Here is a 25,090-nt window from a genome sequence, read left to right on the forward strand (position 1 = left end):
TTCCTATCACTAAACAAAGAGAAAGAAAAAATATATATAATCTTAATTATACCACATTACACTATTTGTACACATTCAGCTGTCTTTTTAACCAGTAATTTCTTGATATCCATTTATCAAATATCTTCTTCGTGTCTCTCTTTCTCTTTTTTTCTCGTAAATTATTAACTTACTTTATAATGTTGAATGAATTTAGAAAGCCCGTTGTTTATTATTTGTTGTTGCACAGTTAACCGCTTGTTTATGTTTTCATATTTACCCACCCCAAGTTTCTTCTTTCAGTGGTTACTTTAAAACTTTCAGATTTTTGTGCACATTTAGCCGTTTTAACATTTCTTTTATCTTCCCTGTTTTGATAAGAAACTCCCGTTTACATTGTAATATCATTTATGTATATATTTAAATAGGATAACGTTAGGTATTGTTATATATACTCTAGTATTTATATGAATTGATGCATCTTTGTTAGCCTTTCGTATGCGCCTTCTGTCCACTCATTTTTGCTTCCCCTCGATACTTTTATTAAAGAAAACTGATATATTTTAATCCAAATAGATTACTTTTTTAATCAAGAAAGAAATTGTATATTGCTACCAACGCCAGTTAATTTTACTGTCAAATAGATACAATGGTCACCATATTTGAGAGGCTAACTTTTATCCTCCGGTTTCCCGGAATTCTCTTATGGTTATAGTAAATTAAATTAATATCTCTATGAATTATATGTCCGTCACCGTTACGGAATAGTTTAAACTTCCGACTCTGTCATACTAATTATTGGATTATTCTCATCAGCTACTTGCAGTTATTCTAAATCGTGTTACATATTTTTCCTTGTGCCCTGGCTAATGTTATGATTATCACATTTTTTTTTTGCTACCCCACCCCCCCAAAAAATATACCGTAAATAGTTATTCTGTTAATCTAGATTAATAAATAAGGATTATATTTTATGTTTAAGGTAACTTTACCACTGTCTTCACGCTTTTTACAATGTACTCATTAGTTAACTAACGACCAATTCATTAGAATTATAGAAATGATTTCATTTGAACTCGTTTGGAGAAAATCTGAGTCAACTTCATATAAAGGGAAATTGTTTTGCTTTTCAGTGAAAATGCTGCATCGTACTAGTGATCAAGACGAATCGGATTATCTGTAAGTATTTTAACTTTTAAAATTCGTAATCAACAAAATTTATTTCAACCTGAAGGTTCTACAGACGTTTCTGTTTAGAAACCCAGTATGAGCATAAAAGGAACAAACGTTTGGAAGGGATGTCAAACTTAGCAGAATTTTTAGTTTCGAGGTACACAGGTTTTATAGTAACATTTATAACCGCTATGAATAATATGGATGAGTTGGCAATTGAAATTTTTTATTTTTTTATTTTCTTTATAATACCCTGGGATTTTAGCCGAGTTTGAACATGTTCTGACTTGGTTTGAGTGATTTAGGAATGCGAGTGTGTGTGTGTGACTATATTTGCCAAATGAAATAGAACTGCTTTTCTCATAGCAACTTTGCAGGAAATGCTAAGTCGTGTTACCACACGTCTAACCTTGCTAAAATTGCATTGCTTGCAAAAGCTAGATATTTCCTCTTGAGGATATTAAAAAATATTCCAATATTGGTTAGTTGCTGATCCTCTGTTAGGCACACGAATAAGATTAGTTCAAATTGAACTATTCTTACAACCTGGTGTTTTCAACACTCTCCAGATTATTCCTACTCCCCCAAAAATGTCGGGACCATTTAATTAATTGCTCCTCAATACACTACAACCTCTAGTTAACAAACGTTTTCTTTTTGTTTCATCTACACTTCTAATCAGGTAAACTACAAAGCACCTCCACTACAGCCCATATGATACATTTGCCTTTATCATCATTCCTGTGTCTCTCACTTGCTGAGAGAAAGAAAGACCCCCTCCAGCCACGATTTACAATGCGATTGTACCTACAAAGTTCCCCTCTGAGACATGAGTCCAGGCAAGGTGGTTTGTAGAAGACCAACAGTTGTCTATGCATACCAGCCTCTCCTCTCGATACCACCAATGTTATCCAAGGGAAAGGCGAAGGCTTGGCACCAGTGATGCTGCAACCCATTTCTACAGATGTGTGAACTGGAGCAATGTGAAATAAAGTGTCTTGCTCAAGAACACAACACATGCCCCAGTCCAGGAATCAAACTCACAACTTCACAATTGTAAGCTTGAAACTCTAGCCACTGAACCATATGCCTTCTCTCACTCACTGAACAACTGGCTCAATATTTTTCACTTTAACCTCAGCCAAAAGACTGAGAAGTAAACAGTGAAATAGAATCTAAGAAGACTAGTTCTGTTATACAGTTCATAGTGGAATGGATTTGATGCTGTGAAGATGAAGTGTCTATTGGTGTTGAGTAGATAAGTGTGAGAAACTCCTAATTTATATATCTTCATTTGATGATATAAAATTTGTTCTGTTTAAACAAGCAAATCACTTTACCACTTTCTGTTTCCTATACAAATTCAAAATCAATTGTATTAATCTGATTAGTATGGGTTGAGCTACTTTCTATAGATCATGGGTATTGTTGGTTCTGACTAAATGGCTACAGTTAAGAATGGTTTCCATTCCACAATTTTTTAAATATTATCCTCAGTAAAGATTTAAAAATAAATCTTATATACTGTGTGTATGGGGGACTTGGTTAGGGTGTTACACTTATGCTTGCAACATTGTGGTTTCAATTCCCAGACCAGGCGATGCATTGTGCTCTTGCAAAAAACACTTTCTTTCAGTGTTCTTGTCCACTCTGCTGTAGATGAGAAACCCTCCATGGAAAAGTGAATGTTAAATGATGGCAGTAACTTATATTTCTATTATATCTTCAGGTATATTGAATTTGATGATGATGATGATAATGAAAAGGATGAAGAAGAGGAAGAAGCAGAAAGATTGAAGGAAATAGAGAGCGAACTGTATAGTTATGTCCATTATGGTTCTCAAATTGACTTTGAAACAGAAACTGTCGATCCAAGTAAGTTTCATATCTCTTCAAAGTGCAACTATTGTTTAATGTATTCTTTCATCTAGTTTTGGTTGAATATTTGGTTCTTCAATCAAATAAGCACTACCTATTCATTGAATTAACGTGTTAGTGGATGAGTATTCCAAATACATCTACGTGTACTCTTAACATGATTCTAGGCCAATTGTCACAGGTATGAACCTCTTGAATTATTGCTACAATCCGTTCAGTGAGCTTTTTAAAAATTTTTTTACATCCAATTTCACTATAAAGGTTTGGGTTGACCTGAGGTGATACCTAAGATGCAACAGTGAAGTGGGATTGAACCCTGGACCTCATTGCATTCATTCATGTTATGTTATTTACTCCTTGGCAAGTAACTGCTTTGTTTACCTTATCCTTTCTCATTAAAAGCTGTCTCCCAGCAATAAATTGCTCTACTCATGAACCAATGAGGGAGCTCCTATGTGGTCACATGACTACATCCCACAAAAACCATGTTCCACATTCCACTGTGTCCTTATAACTACACTACACCACACCTAATGTATCCTTATAAAATGACACCCTGGATAAGTTGTCCAGGGTACTCAGAAAAGACAGTATAATCATAGGTAGAAATACCCTTGATTGTAAGTCTGTCTTTTTGATCAGAGTAGTCCCAGGACTAAACAGTTTGATCCAAACATACTGTCTTTTTGTTACTGTATAAATTATTTCAAATTAGATCTTTGATGTTGTCTGGATTAAATATGTTAATGACTTAACTTCATAAGATCTTCATTAGCTATCCTGGGAAATGAATGGTGAACAATTGAACAAAAATGCATAATCAAAATTTTTTGCAACAATATAAGATGTCTCCTGAATAATGATTTCATTAATTTTGCACTTCTGAATTTCGACTGTTATTTCTTCTTCCTCCTACCTCTTTTATTTTAAAACATTGTTTAGTTTCCATCTATCATTATTATGCAATACATACAAATAAACCATCATCATTTAATGTCTGTCTTCCATGCTGGCATGGGTTAGACGGTTTTACTGAAACAGATGAGCCACAAAGTTCCAGTCCGATTTGGCCTGGTTTCTATGGCTGGATGCCCTTCCTAACACCAACCACTCTGATAGTGTAATGGGTACTTTTTACGTGCCATTTACATGACACCAGCAATGGCCATGACTACAATTTCATTTGGCTTGACAAGTCTTCTCAAGCACAGCATAATGCCAAAGGTCTCAGTCACTTGTCATCACCTCCATGAAGCCCAACATTCGAAGATCATGCTTCACCTCCTTGTTCCATGTCTTTCTGGGCCTACCTTTTCCACAGGTTCCTTCCACAATTAGAACTCAGCACTTCTTTATACAGCTGACCTTGTCCATACACATCACATGACCATCCACACCACATTTAATGCCACTTATGCCCAGTTTTTTTTCTTAAGATATTTACACTTTGTCATGCATGCACATTAACACTGCATATCTAGTGAAGCATAATGACTTCATTTTTTACAAGCCTTCACATGTCCTCTGCAGTCACAGCCCTTGTTTCACTGCCGTGTGGCATGGTTGTTTACACAAAGGCATTATACAGTCTGCTTTTCACTCTGAGGGAGAGGTCCTTTCTTACCAACAGAGGTAGGAGCTCTCTGAACTTTGCCCAGCCTCTTCTTATTCAAGCAATTATGGCATTTGATGGAGTCTATTTTTTGTACATTTGTAGTGTTTGTTGTACCTGTACAAGTTCCACACACAAATCCGAATACCACGTATTTTTTTTTTTTATTCTTAAATGTATTAAAAAAATTTCCATGTCTAAAGCGACTGTATTGCAGATGGGATACCAAGTGTATGAGTGCCAGTATTAAATTATGCAATCTTTATGTCCAACTTAACATGCATGCTTTGTTTGAATACCAAATACTGCATTGCTACCAGACATCTGCCACTGAGGAGTGCAAAACACAGTGAAATCACATAATTTGGCAGTTCAAACAGCTATAGCAGACAATTCTTGTCTATCAGTGATATAAGTTGGAGTGTTTTTATGCACCACAAATCCCTATGAGAAGTTCTCTCAAGATAAATAATGCAGTATTCTATGTTCTAACACAACATCCATGTTCAGTTGGATATAAAGATTGCCATTTGTTATTACTGCTGCTTCTGTTGCTATTAAATTAGCTTCTTTCTGTGGAAAAAGTAGGGGTTTCAGCTAGTACAGCATTACATTTTTAGATTTATTTCCTTGTAAATTTTTTCTGCTTACCTTTCAGCACTTTGGAGTTCTTTAGAAAAAGAAAATTCTGCTGTAAATAGACCACTAATGAGGCTGAGGGGTAAGTATTGAATTTCAACAAATGGGTTTTTTTTGTCTTTGGGAGGGAGGGTTCTTTTCTAAATTATTGAAAGGAATTTTTTTATATCAATAATACAAATAGATGAACATGTAAATCGGTTAGGAAATGAAATTATATTTAAGCTGAGATCAAATCACTTATCAACCAGCTATTGTCAAAATTAGTGGGTCCTGAACTCTCTTTATGTGCTTGATTCTTAAATCTATTTGCTTTATGTTTAAACTAGCCAGATCATAAATTGGCCTTTCATACATACCATACACTGTCACTCTAAAACTAAACAATCACATCATTGAAATGTCAAAGCTATGAGATAATGCATGATTAATTCAAAACAATGTGAATGCATAAGCATTGCATTTGACAATAATCTCAAGGCTAAATCATTTCAGCCAGTTATATGAAATAGTCATTAATTTATAGTGCTTGTTATTGCTCTGCATGTGTATTAAAATCAAGAGTGTTTCCGAGCTGACCCTACTACCCTTGTCACAAGATCAAGGTCAGCTGTTAGGGGTGCATATAGCAAATAAAGTTAAGCTCGGGTAATGGCTTTTCTAAAGACAGATGAGGTTAATAATTCAAATAAATTCCAGACAAATCACTTCTTTTTTTAACAGGAGAATTTTAAAATATTCTGTGGTGGTACTCTTAGTTTTAAGAGAAATATTACTCCAGGAATTGGTACATGTATATTTGAATTTGTGGAATCAATGGTAATATCATTAAAAAAAACAAACTGTTTTTAACCTCGTGATTGTAAGATTGTGGGTTCAATTCTCAAATTCGTTGGCACATTGTCCTTCATTTCATGTCCACTCAAATAACAAATTACTTCTGAACAAAGTGGCACCTCATAATCTGTTAACCATGTTCTTGCAAATGCAAGTCATCATCGATGGGCCTTCATGGCTTATAATACACTGGATAACAATGGATAGATGGAATGTATAAACATAGTGATATGAGGGGAAATCACTATACAGGGGTTGGATAAAATAATGGAAACACCTTAAAATTTCAAACAAATTTATTTTAATATGGGGTAGGACTGCTTTTGGCAGTAATTACAGCTTGAATTCTACGAGGTATGGACTCATACAAAACTTGAATTGTTTCCAAAAGAATTTTTGTCCTTTCTTCAGCTAAAACAGTCTCCAGTTCTTGTAGTGATGATGGTGGAGGATATCGGCTCCTTACTTGTTTTCCTAAAATGCACCATAAATGCTCAATAATATAGAGATCTGGGGACTGTGGTGGCCATTCAGTAACAACTTTAGCGGTGTGAATTGGTGCATTATCATCCTGAAAGATTGCATTTCCCTCTGGAAACAGTTCTGCAAAAATAGGATGAATTTGATCAGATAAAATGCTTAAATAGTCTTGACTGTTAATTCTGCCATGCAATTGTATTAAAATCCTTTGCCCATTCTAAAATGTTTGAGAAAGTTCCTCCTGGAAAATGCAACCTTCTTTATTTTATGATTTAAAATACTAGTTATGCATTTTTTTTTTTTTTAAGTTTACTTTAAATATTAGTTTACTCCCTTCTTTAACCCTTTTGATACCGACCAGTCTGTGACTACGATACAAAGCAGTCATTTTAAGAGTGTTCATATTTAGTCCATTTGATTTTAACCTACGTGAGACCACCCTTTGTTCTGAGTTAATACCTTTTCTGTTTTAAAGTGATCCAAGTTAAAACCTTCCTTTAAAATATCTTAAATTACATTTGTAGTTAAATCGGTTTATGCACTTGAAACAGCAGAGATCAAAACTGTGTGTACATTATCTGTAGCATATATGAAACAAACATGGAATGAGACTTGCAGCAGGATTCAGACTCAGAGAATAACTTCTCGGGAATTTTTTGTTAAAAACCTGCTCGAAATGACATCTGGGGTGTTTCACCTGCTCAATGTCAAATACTACCTCAGTTATTTTGTCCCTACCTAGAGACTTTTGTTCCTTTGTTGGTATCAACTGATAGAAATTCCTTGCCTTGCTTTGTAGGAATCAAGTGATAGAAATTCCTTGCCTTGCTAACTCTAAAAGGCTGAAGAGGTGAAATTATGCCAAAGCTGTGGTGTCCAATAGTCTGCTGACATCATTTGCAGCATTTGTGTTTTTAACACAAAAGCATCTCTGAGAAATTGTTCTCGACTAAATCCCATAGCAAGCATCAATTCATGTTTCTTGTTCATAAACTTGCTGTAGAGAATGTATATAACATTAAATTTGTAGTTAATACTTAATCATTTTTACAAGGCTTTTGGAAATTTTATCTTCTGGGCTAAACTTGGGTTGAATTTTAAGACTTCCAGGCTTTCTGATTTGGGTACAAAATGTTACATCTTCCGTAAATTAGTATTTGAACTCTGTTGTGACAGGAAGCTTTTGTACAGTAAAAAAAAAATCATCATTCCCAAACTATATTTGTGTTTATTATATTGAAACATTGTCTTTTAACTGATTAGTGAAAGAAGATAAAAAGAATGCTGAAGAACCTATTTTGACAAAGACCTTCAAGTGCGGTAACTGTTCCCTTGTTGGTCATCTTAGCAGAGATTGTCAGCAAATGGTACTTATTTCCTCAATATTTTACCCATCTATAAGCAAACTCTTATTAAATATTTTTGATGTTTGTGTTAAAATGTCATTAATTGATAATGATAAATATACAAAATTTATTTCTTGTCTATTGGTAGCCTAACATATATTCACATGCACTTAAGTGTCTTTATTTCTCCCTGACCCCCCCTCACTCTTGTGTGGATGTATTCAAGTTCTGTGTGATTAGTATCTTTTTATATTCTAGTCCTAGGAGCAGTCAAATCATACTTCTGTTGGAACTATGCTACTTCAAGTCCCTTATGTAGGCATCTCTTTATAAATTGAACACTCACTTCTGTTACACGTTGGTGTCCAACTCCATTACCTTAACAGGAAATGAAAGCTACAATATGTCCACTCTGGAGTTCCCTTTCTAAGCTGGGTTTTTTTTTTTTAACCCTCTTATCCCCATGCAATGTCTAAAACTGTCAGGTGTGGCGAAATTCTTTTCTCAATGTTCACACAGCATAGCCTACTTTATGCATTGTTCCAAAATTGCCCCCACCCCCACCCCACCCACTCCTAAAAAATATTCCTCTTACAAATTCTTGTTTCCTAAGGTAAGGGAACTGTGATCACTAGTCTATCATTTTAGCCATCTGCTCTTTTCTGCTGCTAAAAGGATCCCTGCTCTTTTGAATGTGACAGTCTTCAAGTTTCCCCAACCGGAGCATGTAATATATTTACCTTTTCTACCCTTTCTCTTAATTCACCACCAAAACACCATTTAATAAGCATGTTGACCAATTCTTCTTCCTCATTCCAGTCTGGTTAGATCCCCTTCCTTGTCAGTTTTCTTCACTTTTCACCTCATTAACATCACCAGATATCTCTAAGTCTTTGAAGAAATAAAAACTATGGTCACAGCCATTTTCCCTTGATATAAGGAATATCAGAAATATATTGTAAATGACTGTATCCTACCATGGCCACAACTTACATGCTGGAGTCAGTAAAAGAGTAAAGCATCTGCCTGTAAAATTTGTCCCATTTTACTTCTGCAAATTTCTTTGACATAGAAAACGAATATAAAATTGGAGATTTTATCAAACTCTTTATTGTTAAAAGTTTCACTTTATTTTTCAGACTCTCTACTTTTTCTTCTGCAGTTACATCACAGACTACTTTAATCTTTTTTTTTTAACCATTTAAGAACAAAAAAAGATACTGTTAACCTTTTAGCATTTAAGCTATCCATACCTGGCTCTAATATTCTACCTGTTAAAAGCACTGGTGCTGGTGTTAGATAAAAAAACACCCATTTCACTCTGTGGAGTGGTTGGTGTTGGGAAGGGCATCCAGCCATAGAAACCGTGCCAAAACAGACAGTGGAGCCTGCTGTGGCCCGTGGCATTACTAGCTCTTGTCAAACTATCCAACCCATCTTAGCCTGGAAAACGGATGTTAAATGATGAAGACAGATCTTGTCTTTCATATCTACTCTAAAATGATATTGTAACAATAAACAATCACAGCATTAAACTCTCAAAGCTATGAGATAATGCATGATTAATTGAAAGCAATGTGAATAACTAAGCTTTACATTTAGCAGAATATTAAACGGTTAAATTTAGTTATTTTGTTTCCAAATAGTACTGTCAATATCATTAAACTTCAAAGGTTTTCAGACTTCTACAATCTTATTGCTTATATAATTCCACTACTTGAGTTTGTAATTTGAATTTTTCATTGACCAAATTCTATCTCCTTTTTTTTTCTTTTACATAACATAAACACGAGTATTCTTGTGTGGTTAAAGAAAGTTTGTTTCACAAACATGGCTTCGAGGTCAGTCCCACTCTATGGTACTTTAGCCAAGTCTCCTCTACTGTAACCCTGGGCTAATCAGTTTTGCAAGTGGGTTTGGTTGACAAAAACTGAGAGAAGCCTGTCATGATGTCTGTGTGTATGTATATATATATATATATATATATATATATATATATATATATATATATATATATATGCCTGTGCATATACACTGAGTGGTCAGCGTTAGGAAGAGTATCCAGCTGTAGAAACTCTGCCAAATTAGATTGGAGCCTGGTGTTGCCATCTGATTTCACCAGTCCTCAATCAAATCGTCCAACCCATGCTAGCATGGAAAGCGGATGTTAAACGATGATGTGCATGTATGTATTTGTTTACATTTGCTTTCCTGAAAATCTGAGCTACAAGTAGTGCTGTGGTCAGTATGCCTGTCAACAGGCTCTCTTAGCTGCCTTTGCACTTTCAAAGACACGGAGAATAAGAGATTATTTATTTGAAAGTGTTAGGGGTAGCAATGGCGACAGGGGCATGCAGTTCTAAAAATGATGCCAGCATGGAAAAACAAATGTTAAAATGACCATAATTGGTAGTACTATTAACAAATAAAATGAAGTGATTGCAGCCGGGTTTTTTTGTTTTTTCTGTCCTTCTTTAAACAGTTAAAATGTCTTTTCTATTCTATAATTGATTCATTTTTAAAACAAGATCTTACTTCAAAATACTTGCCAAGCAATAGTTTTACTTCTAAATGTTTAAAAGAATCAGACTATAAAATATATTTCTCTTTTTTTTCTTTTTCAAAATTTTTTGCATTCTTTTCTCTTTTTTTAATTTTAGAAACCACTTGTATGTTACCTCTGTGGAATTTTAGGACACAGAGGCCAAGAGTGCCCAAATAGTATTTGTTATAATTGTGAATGCCCTGGACATCTTGCTCGTGATTGCAATGAACCCAAACGTCCTTATAATGCACTCTGTTCCCGATGTGACATAATGGGCCATATGAATCATGTAAGTAAATGAAACTTATTAAAAATATTTTTATTGGATTTTCAAAATCAGTAGAGTAGGATTGGATAAAAAAAAACTTTGCTTTTTTTTCTCTTTTCTGGTTCTTTATATTCCTTATTCAAATTTCATAAAGTTCAGTTTTGCCTTTCATCTCTCTGAGTTTGATAAAATCCAAGTACCAGTCAAATACTAGGGTTGGTATAATCATTTATCCTCCTCTCCTAAAATATCAGATCTTCTACCTCTGCTAGAAACAAATTATTATTCTATGTCTCTTCAAATGTTAAAGAAACTGTATCATGAAGGGTCTTGTGTTTGTTTTGCATTGATTTAATTAAATCTGTGATATCTTAATGATTTAATCTTCAATCCTAATCTATCACTCACTAACTTGATGTTCTCTGTTCTTGGCACAACTTTTCACTAATTTGATCCAAATTCTGTGTGTGTTCCATTAAACAAATGTATGAATGGTAATTCCCTTTCTCACTCTCTGGGAGAGAGGCACATACACAGACATGTACACACACGGCAGTAACTTCCGCCTACCAAATTCAATTACAAAGCTTCGGTCGGATAAACAGTAATAGAATACATCTGCTATAGAACTTAAAACTGGGTAGTGTGTATGTATATAGATAAGTATATACATATGTGATTATATACAGACACTCATAAATCACATCCCTAATTTAGTATTAAATCTAGGTATGAATTCTTTTTTCCTCTTCATATTCAAACTTGGTATCAGCTTTGTCCTTTGTATTAGCCAAATCCCGTTCTTTTTTTTCTTCAGTTAAAACCAAGTATCAAAAGGCGCAGTTTAGACAAAAGTAAATATTGTATTTTTTATTGCAAAGTTGACAGTCTACTGTGAGATTCACCCTTAGTTGAGATGTTCACAACTGAGTAGTCGTGGCAGCCAAGCTGAGGATGAACCTCTTGACTAGACCGTCAACTTTGAGATAAAAGCTTCTAATGTCTTCCTAAGTTCATATTAAACATTCAACAGACTATTTCGTTTGTTTCCATTTCAGCTAAATTCTTGTAATCATAATTAGTTCTATTTGACATATATGCTGTAGAGTTCTTAATTCTTTTGGTTCGGTCTAACTGTGCGTCACCTTTGGTGAGTGTCTTCTGCTATAAGACCTTGACTGACCAAAGTTGTGAGTGGAATTGGTAAGTGGGAACTGGGCAGGCGCATCATTGTGTGTATATGTATTAGGTGATGATGTCACAGATATGGCTTGGTGGTAAGAAGCTTGGTTCCCAACCATGTGATTTTGGGTTCAGTCCTCTTGCATGGAACCTTGGGCAAATGTCTTCTACTATAACCTTGTGCTGGCCAAAGCCTTGTGAGTGGATTTGGTAGATGGAAACTGAAAAAGGCCCATCGTGTCTGTGTATGTTTGTCCCCACCACCACTTGACAATCAGTATCTGGTTATATCCGTGACTTAGTGGTTTGTCAAAAGGAACTAATAGAATAACTACCAGGCTCTAAAAAATGAATAACGGAGTTGATTCATTCGACTAAAATATTCTTCAACGTGGCTGCAGTCTAATAACCTAAACAAGTTAAAGATGGAAAATAGTTTTACAAAGACCAAAGAACATAGTAAGTAATAGTCTTACATACACCCCAAAAAGATGGGTTGGCCATGGTAGGAAGCTTTTGATCCTAGTTCCACATGATTGTTATTGACCTGGTGCTAAACACCAACTAGGTATTTTGCTACTGTTCTTATAATTGATTCATGACAACAGTTGTTAAGTTTCACTATTTACTCATTAGGACCTTGAAATTGTGTTATGAATAATTTGAAATTTAAATGGGTTTTTTTTTTTTTTTTTTTTCTTAAAGGAATGCCCTGATCTTTGGAGAAGATACCATATGACCGTAAGTCTTACTCTCTTCACTCTCTTTTACTTGTTTCAGTCATTTGACTGCGGCCATGCTGGAGCACCGCCTTTAGTCGAACAAATCGACCCCCAGTACTTATTCTTTGTAAGCCGAGTACTTATTCTATTGGTCTGTTTTGCCGAACCGCTAAGTTACGGGGACAAACACACCAGCATCGGTTGTCAAGCAATGCTAGGGACACACACACACACACACACATATACGACGGGCTTCTTTCAGTTTCCATCTACCAAATCCACTCAAGGCTTTGGTCGGCCCGAGGCTATAGTAAAAGGCACTTGCCCAAGGTGCCACACAGTGGGAATGAACCCGGGACCGTGTGGTTGGTAAGCAAGCTGCTTACCACACAGCCACTCCTATACCTATATATGTATTTTTGTTTCATTTTTTGTGTACGAGTGAAAAATGAACTTTATATTGGAACTTTCTTCTTTTTCATTACATCCAGAATTTAGTTTGTTTCAAGCTGATGGAAATAATCCTTCATCTTTTACTTGTTTCAGTGATTAGACTGCTGCTATGCCGGGGCACTGCCTTGATGAGTTTTAGTCGAACAAATTTATCTTGGAACCCTTTTTTTTTTTCTTTAAACTGGTACTTATTTTGTTGAACTCTAATACTGAACTGCTAAATTACAGGGATGTAAACAAACCAAAACCAGTTGTCAAGTAATGGTGGGTGGACAGCAAATGCACACACACACACACACACACACACACACACACACACACACACACACATGTGTGTGTGTCCAGTGACATTGCTGTTTTCTTTGCAAGTTACTTAACAAAATAATCTGATGCTAAAGGGTTAAATACTTTAAAAAAAAATTAAAACTAATGTGAAATTGAAAACATGAAAAACTGTTTGTGAAAAGTGTTTTGTTGCAGAATCTGGCAAATTTTATCTAATGTTTTTATTTTTATTTTTTATGTCAATGTGATCTTCAGACCAAAGAAGGACCTATTGTGAAGGTGCCATCTCGTTGTAACCCAAGGGTTTATTGCTCCAATTGTGGATTATGTGGACATTTCGCCTATGTATGTATTAGCTAATTTTAATCAACAATCCTTTACTATTTTAGCTTTTTTTTCTTTGTATATGTTTGTACTGATCTGTTTACCATATTTGGTGGGAAATGCTAATTGTATACATTCTTGAATTTTATCACTGTTATCTAACAAAAGGTATTTCTACTGTGACAGTTCATTGTTCATCATCATCATTGTCCGTTTTCCATGCTAGCATGGGTTGCACAATTTGACTGAGGACAGGTGAAACCAGATAGCTACACCGGGCTCCAATCTGATTTGGCAGAGTTTCTACAGCTGGATGCCCTTCCTAACGCCAACCACTTCGAGAGTGTAGTGGGTGCTTTTATATGCCACCGGCACGAAGGTCAGTCAGGCGGTACTGGCAACAGCCACACTCAAAATGGTGTATTTTACATGCCGGCACTGGCAACGACCTTGCTCAAATGTTTTTTTTCACATGCTGCATTTCAATGCTTGCATGAGTCAGACAGAATCTGTTGAGACAAATATTTCTACGGCCGGGTCACCTTCCTTTTGCCAGCCCTCACCTGCTTCCAAGCAAGGTAATGGTTTTTTATGGACAACCTCACTTGTATGATGATCATGCATCTTTACAACCATCACATGATGTCTAGGTAAAGGTACACAAAAATTACCTGTTACAATTATTGGAGTGTAGCAGTGCTGTGGTACTGCCTTTGACTGGTTTAGTGGAACAAATCGAAACCAGTACTTATTATTTAAGTTTGGGGTCTTTTTGCCAATCTGCTAAGTCACAGGGGGCAAACAAACCAACACTGGTTGTCAAGTGGTGGGCAGTGGTGCAAATACAAAGGCACACTTCATCATTTAATGCCTGTTTTCCATGCTGGCATGGTTGGACAGTCTGACCAGAGCTGGTAAGCTGTGGAGCTGTACCAGGTTCCAGTCTAATTTGACATGATTTCTATGACTAGATGCCTTTCTCAGCACCAACCATTTTACAGAGTATGCTGGGTGCTTTTATGTGGTGCTACACAGGTACTCTCACATGGCACAGCCAAAAGTGCTTTTACACCATCAGAAGGACAGTCTTAACACTCCTGCTGTCGGGTACAGGTCTATTGTCATCTCGCCTGAAAGGCTCAGTGTTCTGATATCATTCTTCAGTGCTTCATCCCATGCCTTCCTGGGTCTTCCACTTGTTCCATTCACTATTAGAGATCAGCACTTCTTTATGGAACTGTCAGCATCCACCTGCATCCCATGATCAAACAAATACAGTCTTCTCTCTTGCACACAGCATCCAATTCCTCTTATGCCTAACTTCTCTCAGAGTGGTTGGCATTAGAAAGGGCATCCAGCTGTAGAAACATTGCCAAATCAGATTGGAGTCTGGAGAGGCCTCCTGGCCTGCTAGTCCCCAGTCAAACCGTCCAACCCATGCCAGCATGGAAAACGGACGTTAAACGATGATGATGACTTAATGGAGATGGGAATTTTAATTGCTAAATCTAGTGATGGAAAGTAGGGGAGATAACTCTGGAATTAGAAATAGAAATCGGTAGAGTGACTTCAGGCCTGTTTCTCTTATTATACCTGATCAATGAATCCTTGTTTAACTGTTACTGTCCGGTCTTAGAATGACTACAGGTTTTTTTAGGAGTGAATACTGATTAAACTGATACTTAATACAAGTGAATGGAGTGGCTGGAATAGATACAACCAGAGACTCTTGTTGCACGAAGAACTAACAGTAAAATGGAATATAACATACCAAAATACCATCTACATTGCATTTCTCTAATTTTGCATTAAGGCACTGATAAGTTCACTTTCCAACCACATGGTCTCAGGTTCAATCCCATTGTGTGGCACCTTGAGCAAGTATTTTCTACTATAGCCCTTGGCTGACCAAAGCCTTGTAAATAGATTTGATAGACGTAAGCTGAAAGAAGCTCATCGTGTGTGTGTGTGTGTGTGTATTTATTTACATTGGACAGATATGTGTCCTCATCTTGTTTGTTGTTACCACAACATTCAAGGCACTGCCTGGAATTGAACTCAGAATCTTGGGGTTAGTAGCCCATGCTCTTAACCATTGCACCAAGATTCCAAGTTCACTTCCAGGCAGTGCCTTGAATAAATAATATCAGCTAAAAAAAAAAATACCTTAGGAATGAGAACCCAGGGTTGGGTTTAAAATTCTACAAGGACACCTGATGAAGGCTGGAGAGTAAAGCAGCTGAAACTTGGTAACAAGAAACAAGATGAGGACACATATCTGTCCAATGTAAATAATGTACAGAATACTTCATCTTTAAAATATAGAACACTGTGTGTTAGTGTCTCCTTGTCTAGACATTGCATATTGGTTGTAAACGAGTGTCATCCTCCTACGAGTGGTGTCATTTGTTTCCAATCTTCTGTGATAACATGTCTGGCCATGGAGAGAAATATTTCCTTTGCTTAGTAACTGGTGAGGGTTTTTGGCAAATTAATCCGCCACATTCAACTCGACCCAACTCATGCAAGCATGGAAAAGTGGGCATTAAAATGATGACAATGACTACATTTTGTTACAAGAGCACATTGTTTCTAGACAATTCAGCATCGTATCTTCTGCTGTATTTAGTTTGCAGTAATTTGATTAACATTTGTTTTTGTTAAATATGAATTTTTGAAGATGGATAAAATTTAGTGATACTTTTTTCTTTGTGTGCTTGCATGCACACGTGTGTGCATATGTATGTATTAGGGCATCCAGCTGTAGAAACTCTGCCAAATTAGATTGGAGCTTGGTGTTGCCATCCGGTTTCACCAGTCCTCAGTCAAATCGTCCAACCCATGCTAGCATGGAAAGCGGACGTTAAACGATGATGATGGTGATATATATATACTTGGCTGTTTGTTGACATCTTTTTTCGCCTTGTAAGGGTAATTTACTCATTGTTTTCTGCCATTCTAACAGCAATACTGTGTTTCAAAACAATATCACCTTTTTGTTTGTATCGTACCCTACACATTCAAACGCTTCTAATAAAAACAAATGTTTGTTTATATTTACACACAGACACACACACATATATTATACATATGTACATACATTTAATATATGTATTTTTAATCTTAAACAGGATTGTTATAAAGTAGCCATGTACAAGTTCATCAAACCTAGTTATCCTTTCATTGTCAGCTATAAAAATCACTTCAAGACTAGAATAAATTTTGAAGTAAGTATGCACAACATTGTATTTAATTTATTGTATAAATCTTTTTCTTTTAATATTTTCACTAAAATCTTCACAACTATGCAAACAATAACTGCAAACTGAACAGAAGAAAGGTGGCATCTGTAAATACCAGGTGTATCATAAGTCAGCATTTAACCCTTGGAAATTTGGTTGGTTACTAAAAGGGCATCAACTCTTCACCTTCTCAGTCTGTCTTTAGTGAGTGAACACATGCCTTTCTGGCACTTGTGCTCGTGGCATGTGTAAGGACTTTTGAGCGAGATCGTTGCCAGTGCCGCTGGACTGACTCCTGTGCAGGTGGCACATAAAAAGCACCATTTGAGCATGGCCATTGCCAGTACCGTGTGACTGGCCTTCGTGCCAGTGGCACGTAAAAGCATCCACTACACTCTGAGTGGTTGGCGTTAGGAAGAGCACCCAGGTGTAGAAACTCTGCCAGATCAGATTGGAGCCTGGTGTAGCCATCTGGTTTCACCAATCCTCAGTCAAATCGTCCAACCCATGCTAGCATGGAAAGCTGACGTTAAACAACGGTGATGATGATGATGATGAAATCTCGCTAGCACTTATTCCACAATAACATGCACCCATTGTACTCCAGTGTTGATAGAAATGAATTGTGTGACAAATTAAGTCTGAATCAGTTCTGTTGCAAGCACCTGGGCCAGGTCTTTGGGTTAATATGTCCAAATCTCTTTTTTCTCCCATCCTTTACCTGCCAAAATGCCATGGATGCTGTTCTTCACTCTCTAACTAAACGCTTAAAAGAACTGCATAAATATTGAATGCCTATTTGTACTTAGTCTGAATGGGTATTTTGTCATTGTTAGCCTTGGAAGTTTGCTCAAATCCTAATTTTGGATTTCAAATTATTAATCAAGTATTGTTCGGGGAAATTTGCTGAATACTGTTCATTGGGATTTGAATTTCAACTGATAATAAATGACAGCTTTCATTTGTAAGTGTTTGGCAATTACGAGGGGGGTGGGGAAAAGTTCCTGGCTTTAAGGGTATTGTGAAAGGCCTGGTTTGGAGGCCCAACCTTCTGAGTTCTTTAACAGGACTTGGAAAATCTGAAGGACCATTGCAATAAGTGTGTGAATCTGAGAGGGAAATATGTTGAATAAAGTCATAATTAACTGATCCTCCTCTATTTTCTTTTACCCAAAGTCAGAAACTTTTCAGCACACCCTCATATGTAATATATATATATATATATATATATATATATATATATATATATAATGAAGGGGTGCTGAAAAGGCCTGGTTGGAAGCACATCCTTCCAAATTCTTTTACAGAGTTTAGAAAAAACTGAAGGACTGCTGCAATAAGCGTGTGAATCTGAGAGGGGTGATATGTTGAGTAAAATCCTAATTTACTGACCCTCCTATATTTTCTTTTACCCAAGACCCCCCCCCCCTCATATGCGAATATACTTGTATAAGATTTGCATGACAAGAACACTTGTCTGAGCCATGGAGAAGAGGATGTTAAAATAATAGATTTTTCTCCTGGACTCTGGTGCCAATCATTATATTAACCAATGTTTTGCTCAGTGACACCACTTGTCAGTTATCTCTCCTGTTTAAGTAATCTCAAACAAAAATCATTGTGTTAGTGTCCACTTTATTTTGTATGGGTTGGACAGAATTTGTTGAGGCTGATTTTCTATGATCAGTCGCCATTCTCGCCACCAACCCATGCCATGGCCAAGACGTGTTCCATGGAAGGTAGGAAATGGATGCCGCTTGCATGAGACTTAAACTTATTTATGTCTGTTATGCAGTATAAAGGCATGGAGACAGTAGCTTGCACTCATATACACACACATAGGTACACACACACAATCCGCTTCATTCACTTTCTGTCTACCAAGCCCACTTACAAAGCTTTGATTAGCGTGGGACTATTGTAGAAGACATTTTCCCAAGGTACCAAGCAGTGAGACTAAACCCAAATCCATGTAGTTGGGAAGCTAATGTCTCGCCACATGACCACATCTGGTGAAAAATCTTATATTTTTTCTTTGTTTAAAGACTTACTGGTCTTCTATGGTGTATGGGTGCACCCCCTCCCCAACACACACACACACACACACACACAGTTAACTTTCATTGCTTTCCTGTTCCTTGAAGTTTTGCACTAAAACTTCAAGCAATGGGACAGGAGTTGCTTTTACTAATTTACCTAAACACACTGAACACCATTTACTTTCTGAATCTTAATAGTATTTGCAAGCATTATATATATATAGTTTTTTTTTTTGTTTTTTTTTACTTTTTATATATATATGTGTGTGTGTGTGTGTATATATATATTTTTTTTTTTTTTTTTTTTCTATCTTTTCAGAAAGAGCAGAAAAGATATATGAAATTAATGGTTGGAAATGATGGTAAGTATTAACTATAAACTGCTTGGAAGATAAATTACAATGTGCGATTCAAAATTATTTGTAAGATCAAGTTGCTTGCTAAACCTAGTTGTAAGTTCATTCCATGCTGTTTGTTATTCTAGGAGAAGGTGCATAACTCTAACTAATTCTAATGATTTGATCTTCATCTATTTACACCTTGTTTCATTTACATGATTGTTTCAATTTCTGGTAAGCGGTAACTAGTTGCAGCTGTGTGGTAAAAAGCTTGCTTTCCAACCACATGCTCAAGGGTTCAGTTCCACGATCTTCTATTATAGGTCTATGTCAACCAAAGCCTTGTTAGTGAATTTGGTAGACAGAAACTGAAAGAAGACCATCGTGGCTGTGCTTGTCTTGACATCATGAGATACTTGTAAAATGATTATCATTGTCAAACGAGTAGCGGCATTCATTTTCAATATCTTGTGGAAACATGTCAGGCCATGGAAAAATATTAACTTGGAAATGTTAGCTTGCAAAGCTCAGTTGGTAGAGCATCTGACTTTTCTGTTTGAATCTTAAGTCATCTGAGAGTTGTGGGTTCAAGTCCCCCTGCAGGCGAAACAATTATTTTGTCCCTCCATACCAACATCATGGAAGGCAGATGTTAAGCAATGATGATGATGAAATGTGTGGGTTGGTGACAGGTAAGGCATCTGCCTTCAACCCTTACAAGCATGGAAAAGTGAATGTTAAACTGATGATGATGATTATTGTGACGACTAGAGCGTCCAGTTGTATAACTAAGCATTTACTCTAACAAAATGAATGTAAGTGTAACTATATTTGGAAATTTCAATTTGTAGCTATGTGGTTTTTCAGTTCAATCTCACTACATCATTCCTTGGACAAATTTCTTCTGCCATAGCTCTGGGTCAACCAAAGCCTTGTGGAAACCAGTCATTGATAATTTCTGTTCTCGTTTAGTAGATTTTAATCCATTTCTGGCTTCAACCATACCACATATTTCTTCAGCATCTTGACTGTAGTCCATTTAGTTCCAAGCATTTGGGTTAGGACTTCAGGTCTTGGGGATCCTGAAATGATCATAGGCACTACTCTTCCTCTCAATAGAAAAAAAAATTGTTCAAGGCGCCGGATTGGCTGTGTGGTAAAAAGCTTGCTTCCCAACCACATGATCCCAGCTTCGGTCCCACTGCGTGGCGCCTTGGGCAAGTGTCTTCTACTATAAACTCAGGCCAACCAAAGCCTTGTAAATGGATTTGGTAGAAGGAAACTGAAAGAAACCGGTCGTATATATTTCAATACGGAGCAAATAATTCATGAGAAAATATAATTCACAAAAAAATAATTTGTGAAGATGTTCTGTTATCTAGTGTAACAATTTAAAAATGATAACAGAATAATATAGGCGATTGCAGGCCCCAAAATAAGCATTAAATAACTGAAGGAGTAAAATTAATCAAAGGACATACTAAGTATGTCTACCTGCTTGAAATAACAGCAGGTAGACATACTCAGTATGTCCTTTGATTAATTATATATGTGTGTGTATATACATATACATATATATATATATATATATATATATATATATATATATATATATATATATGTATATGTATCCATGTTTGTCCCCCCCCCCATCACCACCACCACCATCATTTGACAACCGATGTTGGTGTGTTTCTGATATTTTGTAAAAGCATGTTGGCATGGGATGGTATTACTCTGGTAGAAAACGGGAAGGGCATCCAATCATAGAAAATCTGCCTCAAACTTCATTTGACCCATGCAAGCATAGAAAAGCAGGCGTCAAAATGATTGTGAAATAAACTTGTTTTGAGATTAAATTTTAACAGTGTACCAACATAAAAAAAAAATGTTTGGCTTCTTAATTTTAGTAATTTACTCTCCAAGTATAATTATTCTGAGTTTTTATTATTTTTATTAAATGATGAACTGCATTTTCATTATTTTACAGAAATTCCATTAAAGAAACCGAAGATTAAATACAAAAGTTAGTTTATTTTTTTTATTGACCTATCCTATTAACTTTTCTCTAATATTTAACCGTTTTTCTTTTTCGAAAATAACAATTCATCTAGATCATGCACTATAAAAGCGAAAAAATATTTTTAATGGTTTTTTTTTTTTTAAATTTTTTTTTATTATTTTCCTATATTTCTTTTTCAGCCGAAGTGGTAAAAAAGAAAAAATCCAAGAAAAAGAAGAGAGACAACCGTAAGTATTATTGTTTAATGGTGCTGCATTGAATTTACTGTGGACCTTGTTGGCTCTATGCACTATGGGACCATTGAGTGAGTGCATAGAGAGAGAGAGAATACATAATAATCCTTTACCATGGTTGAACAACCAATTCCAACTAGTTGAGATTCACAGTATTGGTTGTACTATTCATCCTTTTAATTGCTGAATACAAAACATAGGTAGCAAGACCTATTTGAGTGATTTTCATGAGTCGCTATCTTACCCTTGTATGTAAAATAAAGTGTTTTGTTCAGTAACACACACAGTTGGTCCGGGAATCGAAACTATGATCTCATGATTGTGAGTACAACACCCTAATCACAAGGCCACACACCTTCTCTGAGCCAAATATAAGTTGACGTGCCAGTATGTCATGTTGATTTGCTCAGAATATGAGCACCATGTTTATTGCCAGGATTGGTCCTATAATTCTTGGAATTTTGAATTTTCGTTATTTTATTGGGTTTCACTGGAAAAAATGCTATTAGTCATTTGGAAGGCTGAATAATAAATCTATTATGTCAAATTCTTGCTGAAAAAAATAAAACCCCACAAAATTAATTCACTGGATTAATTTTGATAGCATTATGAGCAACAATATTGTTAGTTACAAGTTTCCCTGTAGGTCATTCACTGGTCCATTTCTGATGGCAAGACTGTCGGTGAAAGGCCAACAGCTTGTGGAAAAATTCGACAAGGTACTTTTTGTTTTGAATGTACCAGTTTCAGTTTTTTTTTTCTAATTTGTACTCTTTTTACACAAAATATGCAGGTGTCTCCTTGAGGCACTGATTAGCTCAAGGTTTATTCTAGAAGACATCTATCCAAAGTGCTGTACTGTAGGACCTGAAGCATGTTACAAAACGAATTTCCTTAATCGAGGTGCCTTGCTTGAATTGATCATTCATGAATTTAATTAGTTACAAAGCTTATGTAGAAATCAAATTTAAGGATATTTGACTTGTACAATACAAATTGAAAGCTACTGTAGCTATTTCACAGTGCCTATTGCAAGATAGATAACTTTGCTTGACCTATTCAAACAGCTTAACCTTTTTGATATCAATTAACCTGATACTGCCCCTGTTTCTGATACAAATTTCTTGTTTTAAAGTGATCTAAATAAAAACCTTCTTCCACCAAAATTTCATGTTAATGCATGTTCCAAACACCAGCTTGATAATGGTCATTATTTTCAAATTAATTGAAACAAAGGCAGTATATTTCAACAGTAATATAGTAACAAGGTTTAATCCCTCCGTAGTATTTAGTGATGTGATGAGTTTTTCATGTTTGCAAGTTAAAACCTTGCCGTGTTTGCATGATTTTGTAACAACTTCCACTTCAAGTTTGAGTAACTGCTCTGTCAAACTGTAAAACTAAGCTTGAGTTCCAACATGCAAAAGTTTAATTTTTTTGTTTTTTAGAAAGAAAGATAAAAGTAACATTTTTTTTTCCTTCTTAGTTCATGAATATAGATATTAAATTCCAGTTTTGAGAATATTTTGTTTGTGCTAATGTATGGAAATGAGACATATATCAAGAATGAGAAAGTGCTTGAAGAGCTATGAAATTTGAAGGAAAATTTGAAGATAGCATGGATAGACAAAGCATCTAATGCAAAAGTGATCACCTGAGCTGTAGTAAATTAGGAAATTACTTTGTGAGATAAAGGCTGAACTGAATTTTCTTGGTCATGTGATGATTGGAAAGATTGAAGGGAAAAGAAGCAGGGGAAGAAGGTTGATATAGATGTCAAGCTTGATAAAGTGGACGGAAGAAAGAACAAAAAATTGTGACAGGTCATGATTGTCCATGTCTGACATTCTGGACATGGCACCTCAAAAAAAAAAAAAGTTCTAGATGAGTAAAATTGAAAGACCAAACACAGCATATAAATTTAAATAATTTTTCTAAATATCAAATTATTTGATTGTATATATTTATTTTTTGCAGAATTTCAAATAAAAGCACAGATTGATTGTAATGGTAAGCTCACTTTCTGCTTTTTTTTCTCTCTGTTCTTGTCAGTTATTTATTTAGCTGTTTTGTATTTTTTGAAATCTCCAGCTAATCCTGTGGTTCCCAAACATTTTTTTGCCTATGGACCCCTTCAATTTTACTCTACTGGACCCTTATTTTTACTTTCACTTGTTTCACTCATTTGACTGTGGCCATGCTGGAGCACCACCTTTAGTTGAACTAATCAACCCCAGGACTTATTGTAAGATTTTGTAAGCCTAGTATGGCAACATAAACACGAACATCGGTTGTCACGCAAAGATGGGCAGACAAAGACACACACACACACACATATATATATATATATATATATACACAACGGGCTTCTTTCAGTTTCTCTACCAAATCCGCTCAAGGCTTTGGTCGGCCTGAGGTTATAGTAGAAGGCACTTGCCTAAGTTGCCATGAACCTGGAACCGTCAAAAAAAAACTCTTAATGATTATTGAATATTACAAATTGTATTTAAAAATTGTTACAATACTATAGAAGTATAACTTATTCATTGTTCATAAGCTTTAACAGCAAAATCGTATGTGGACCCCAGTTAAGAACCACTTCTCTAAACCACAATCATGAATTGATTCAGTTTATATTGATTTTTTTTTTTCCCTGTTTCTCTATATTTTTTGTCTTCAGTGAATAAGAAATTAAAAGCCAAAAAAAAGAAAAACAAACTCGGTAAGTATTTGCTTAGTTTTTGGAAGTTATTTATGGAGTGTAATGGCATGGTTGGCTCTAATATACCAGTGATTTGCTCAAAAATGACTGCCTTGTCTGTCAGTTGTCATTTATTCTTGTAGTAGCTTCATATTTCATGAGATACTGACTTTATTAGAGCTATTGAGCTTGACAGGAAGCGATGCTGTTAAACATTTGGAAGGTTAAATCTATAAATTTATCAATACATTGAATACCCAATAATTTGCTCAGGTAATACATAGTTTGTTTGGTGAAATATTTTAACATCTGGTTGTGTAATGCAGATTGAAGTTAGTCTTATTTTTTCTTCTCTTTAACCCTTTAATATCTAAACCTGTCATATCTAGCCCAGACTGACCAGATCTGGCTTCTCACACCTACCCTACAATATCATACTAAAAATAAACTATCGAAATTTCAAAGCCAGAAGATAATGCATGATTAATTCAAAACTTTGTGAATAAATAAGCATTGCATTTGACGGAATAATCTGAATGCCAAGGGGTTAATCCCTTTGCACTGACTTAGGAAAACTATGACTTATTCTCTCTTATTAGCATTTGGTGTACTGATGAAATGGAGCTACTAGGAATTCTAATAAACCTTGGCTAATCTTTTTGGTTCTAAGGTTTTTCACTCATTGTAACTGAAAAAAATGGGGTAATATTCTCTTTCCGAGGTTCTTTATTGTCATTATGCTAAAATAATTCAAGATCAATCACTTGTAAGAGTAACTTTCAAAAGTTATT

General features: G+C 35.6%; 1 protein-coding gene across 6 annotated transcripts in view; it reads left to right on the forward strand.

The window, feature by feature from the left end:
* Nucleotides 1–25,090, forward strand: part of LOC106875867 (zinc finger CCHC domain-containing protein 7) — a 34,649-nt gene that overhangs the window by 3,364 nt on the left and 6,195 nt on the right. For 4 of the 6 annotated variants that reach the window (XM_089365470.1, XM_089365471.1, XM_089365469.1 and 1 more), the window contains exons 2-14: nt 1,113–1,158; nt 2,882–3,027; nt 5,301–5,363; nt 7,862–7,965; nt 10,605–10,778; nt 12,645–12,680; nt 13,655–13,744; nt 16,855–16,950; nt 19,324–19,366; nt 21,333–21,368; nt 21,545–21,592; nt 23,576–23,608; nt 24,279–24,320. In XM_089365470.1, coding sequence (XP_089221596.1) covers nt 1,118–1,158; nt 2,882–3,027; nt 5,301–5,363; nt 7,862–7,965; nt 10,605–10,778; nt 12,645–12,680; nt 13,655–13,744; nt 16,855–16,950; nt 19,324–19,366; nt 21,333–21,368; nt 21,545–21,592; nt 23,576–23,608; nt 24,279–24,320 — 952 coding nt within the window. In that variant the 5' untranslated portion in view covers nt 1,113–1,117. Of the gene's footprint in view, nt 1–73; nt 95–1,112; nt 1,159–2,881; nt 3,028–5,300; nt 5,364–7,861; nt 7,966–10,604; nt 10,779–12,644; nt 12,681–13,654; nt 13,745–16,854; nt 16,951–19,323; nt 19,367–21,332; nt 21,369–21,544; nt 21,593–23,575; nt 23,609–24,278; nt 24,321–25,090 lie in introns of those variants that run through there. The other 2 variants (XM_089365467.1, XM_089365472.1) reach the window with 2 other exon arrangements.

The sequence above is a fragment of the Octopus bimaculoides genome, chromosome Z (assembly GCF_046866305.1).
Source record: "Octopus bimaculoides isolate indiv1 chromosome Z, ASM4686630v1, whole genome shotgun sequence".
NCBI lineage: Eukaryota > Metazoa > Mollusca > Cephalopoda > Octopoda > Octopodidae > Octopus > Octopus bimaculoides.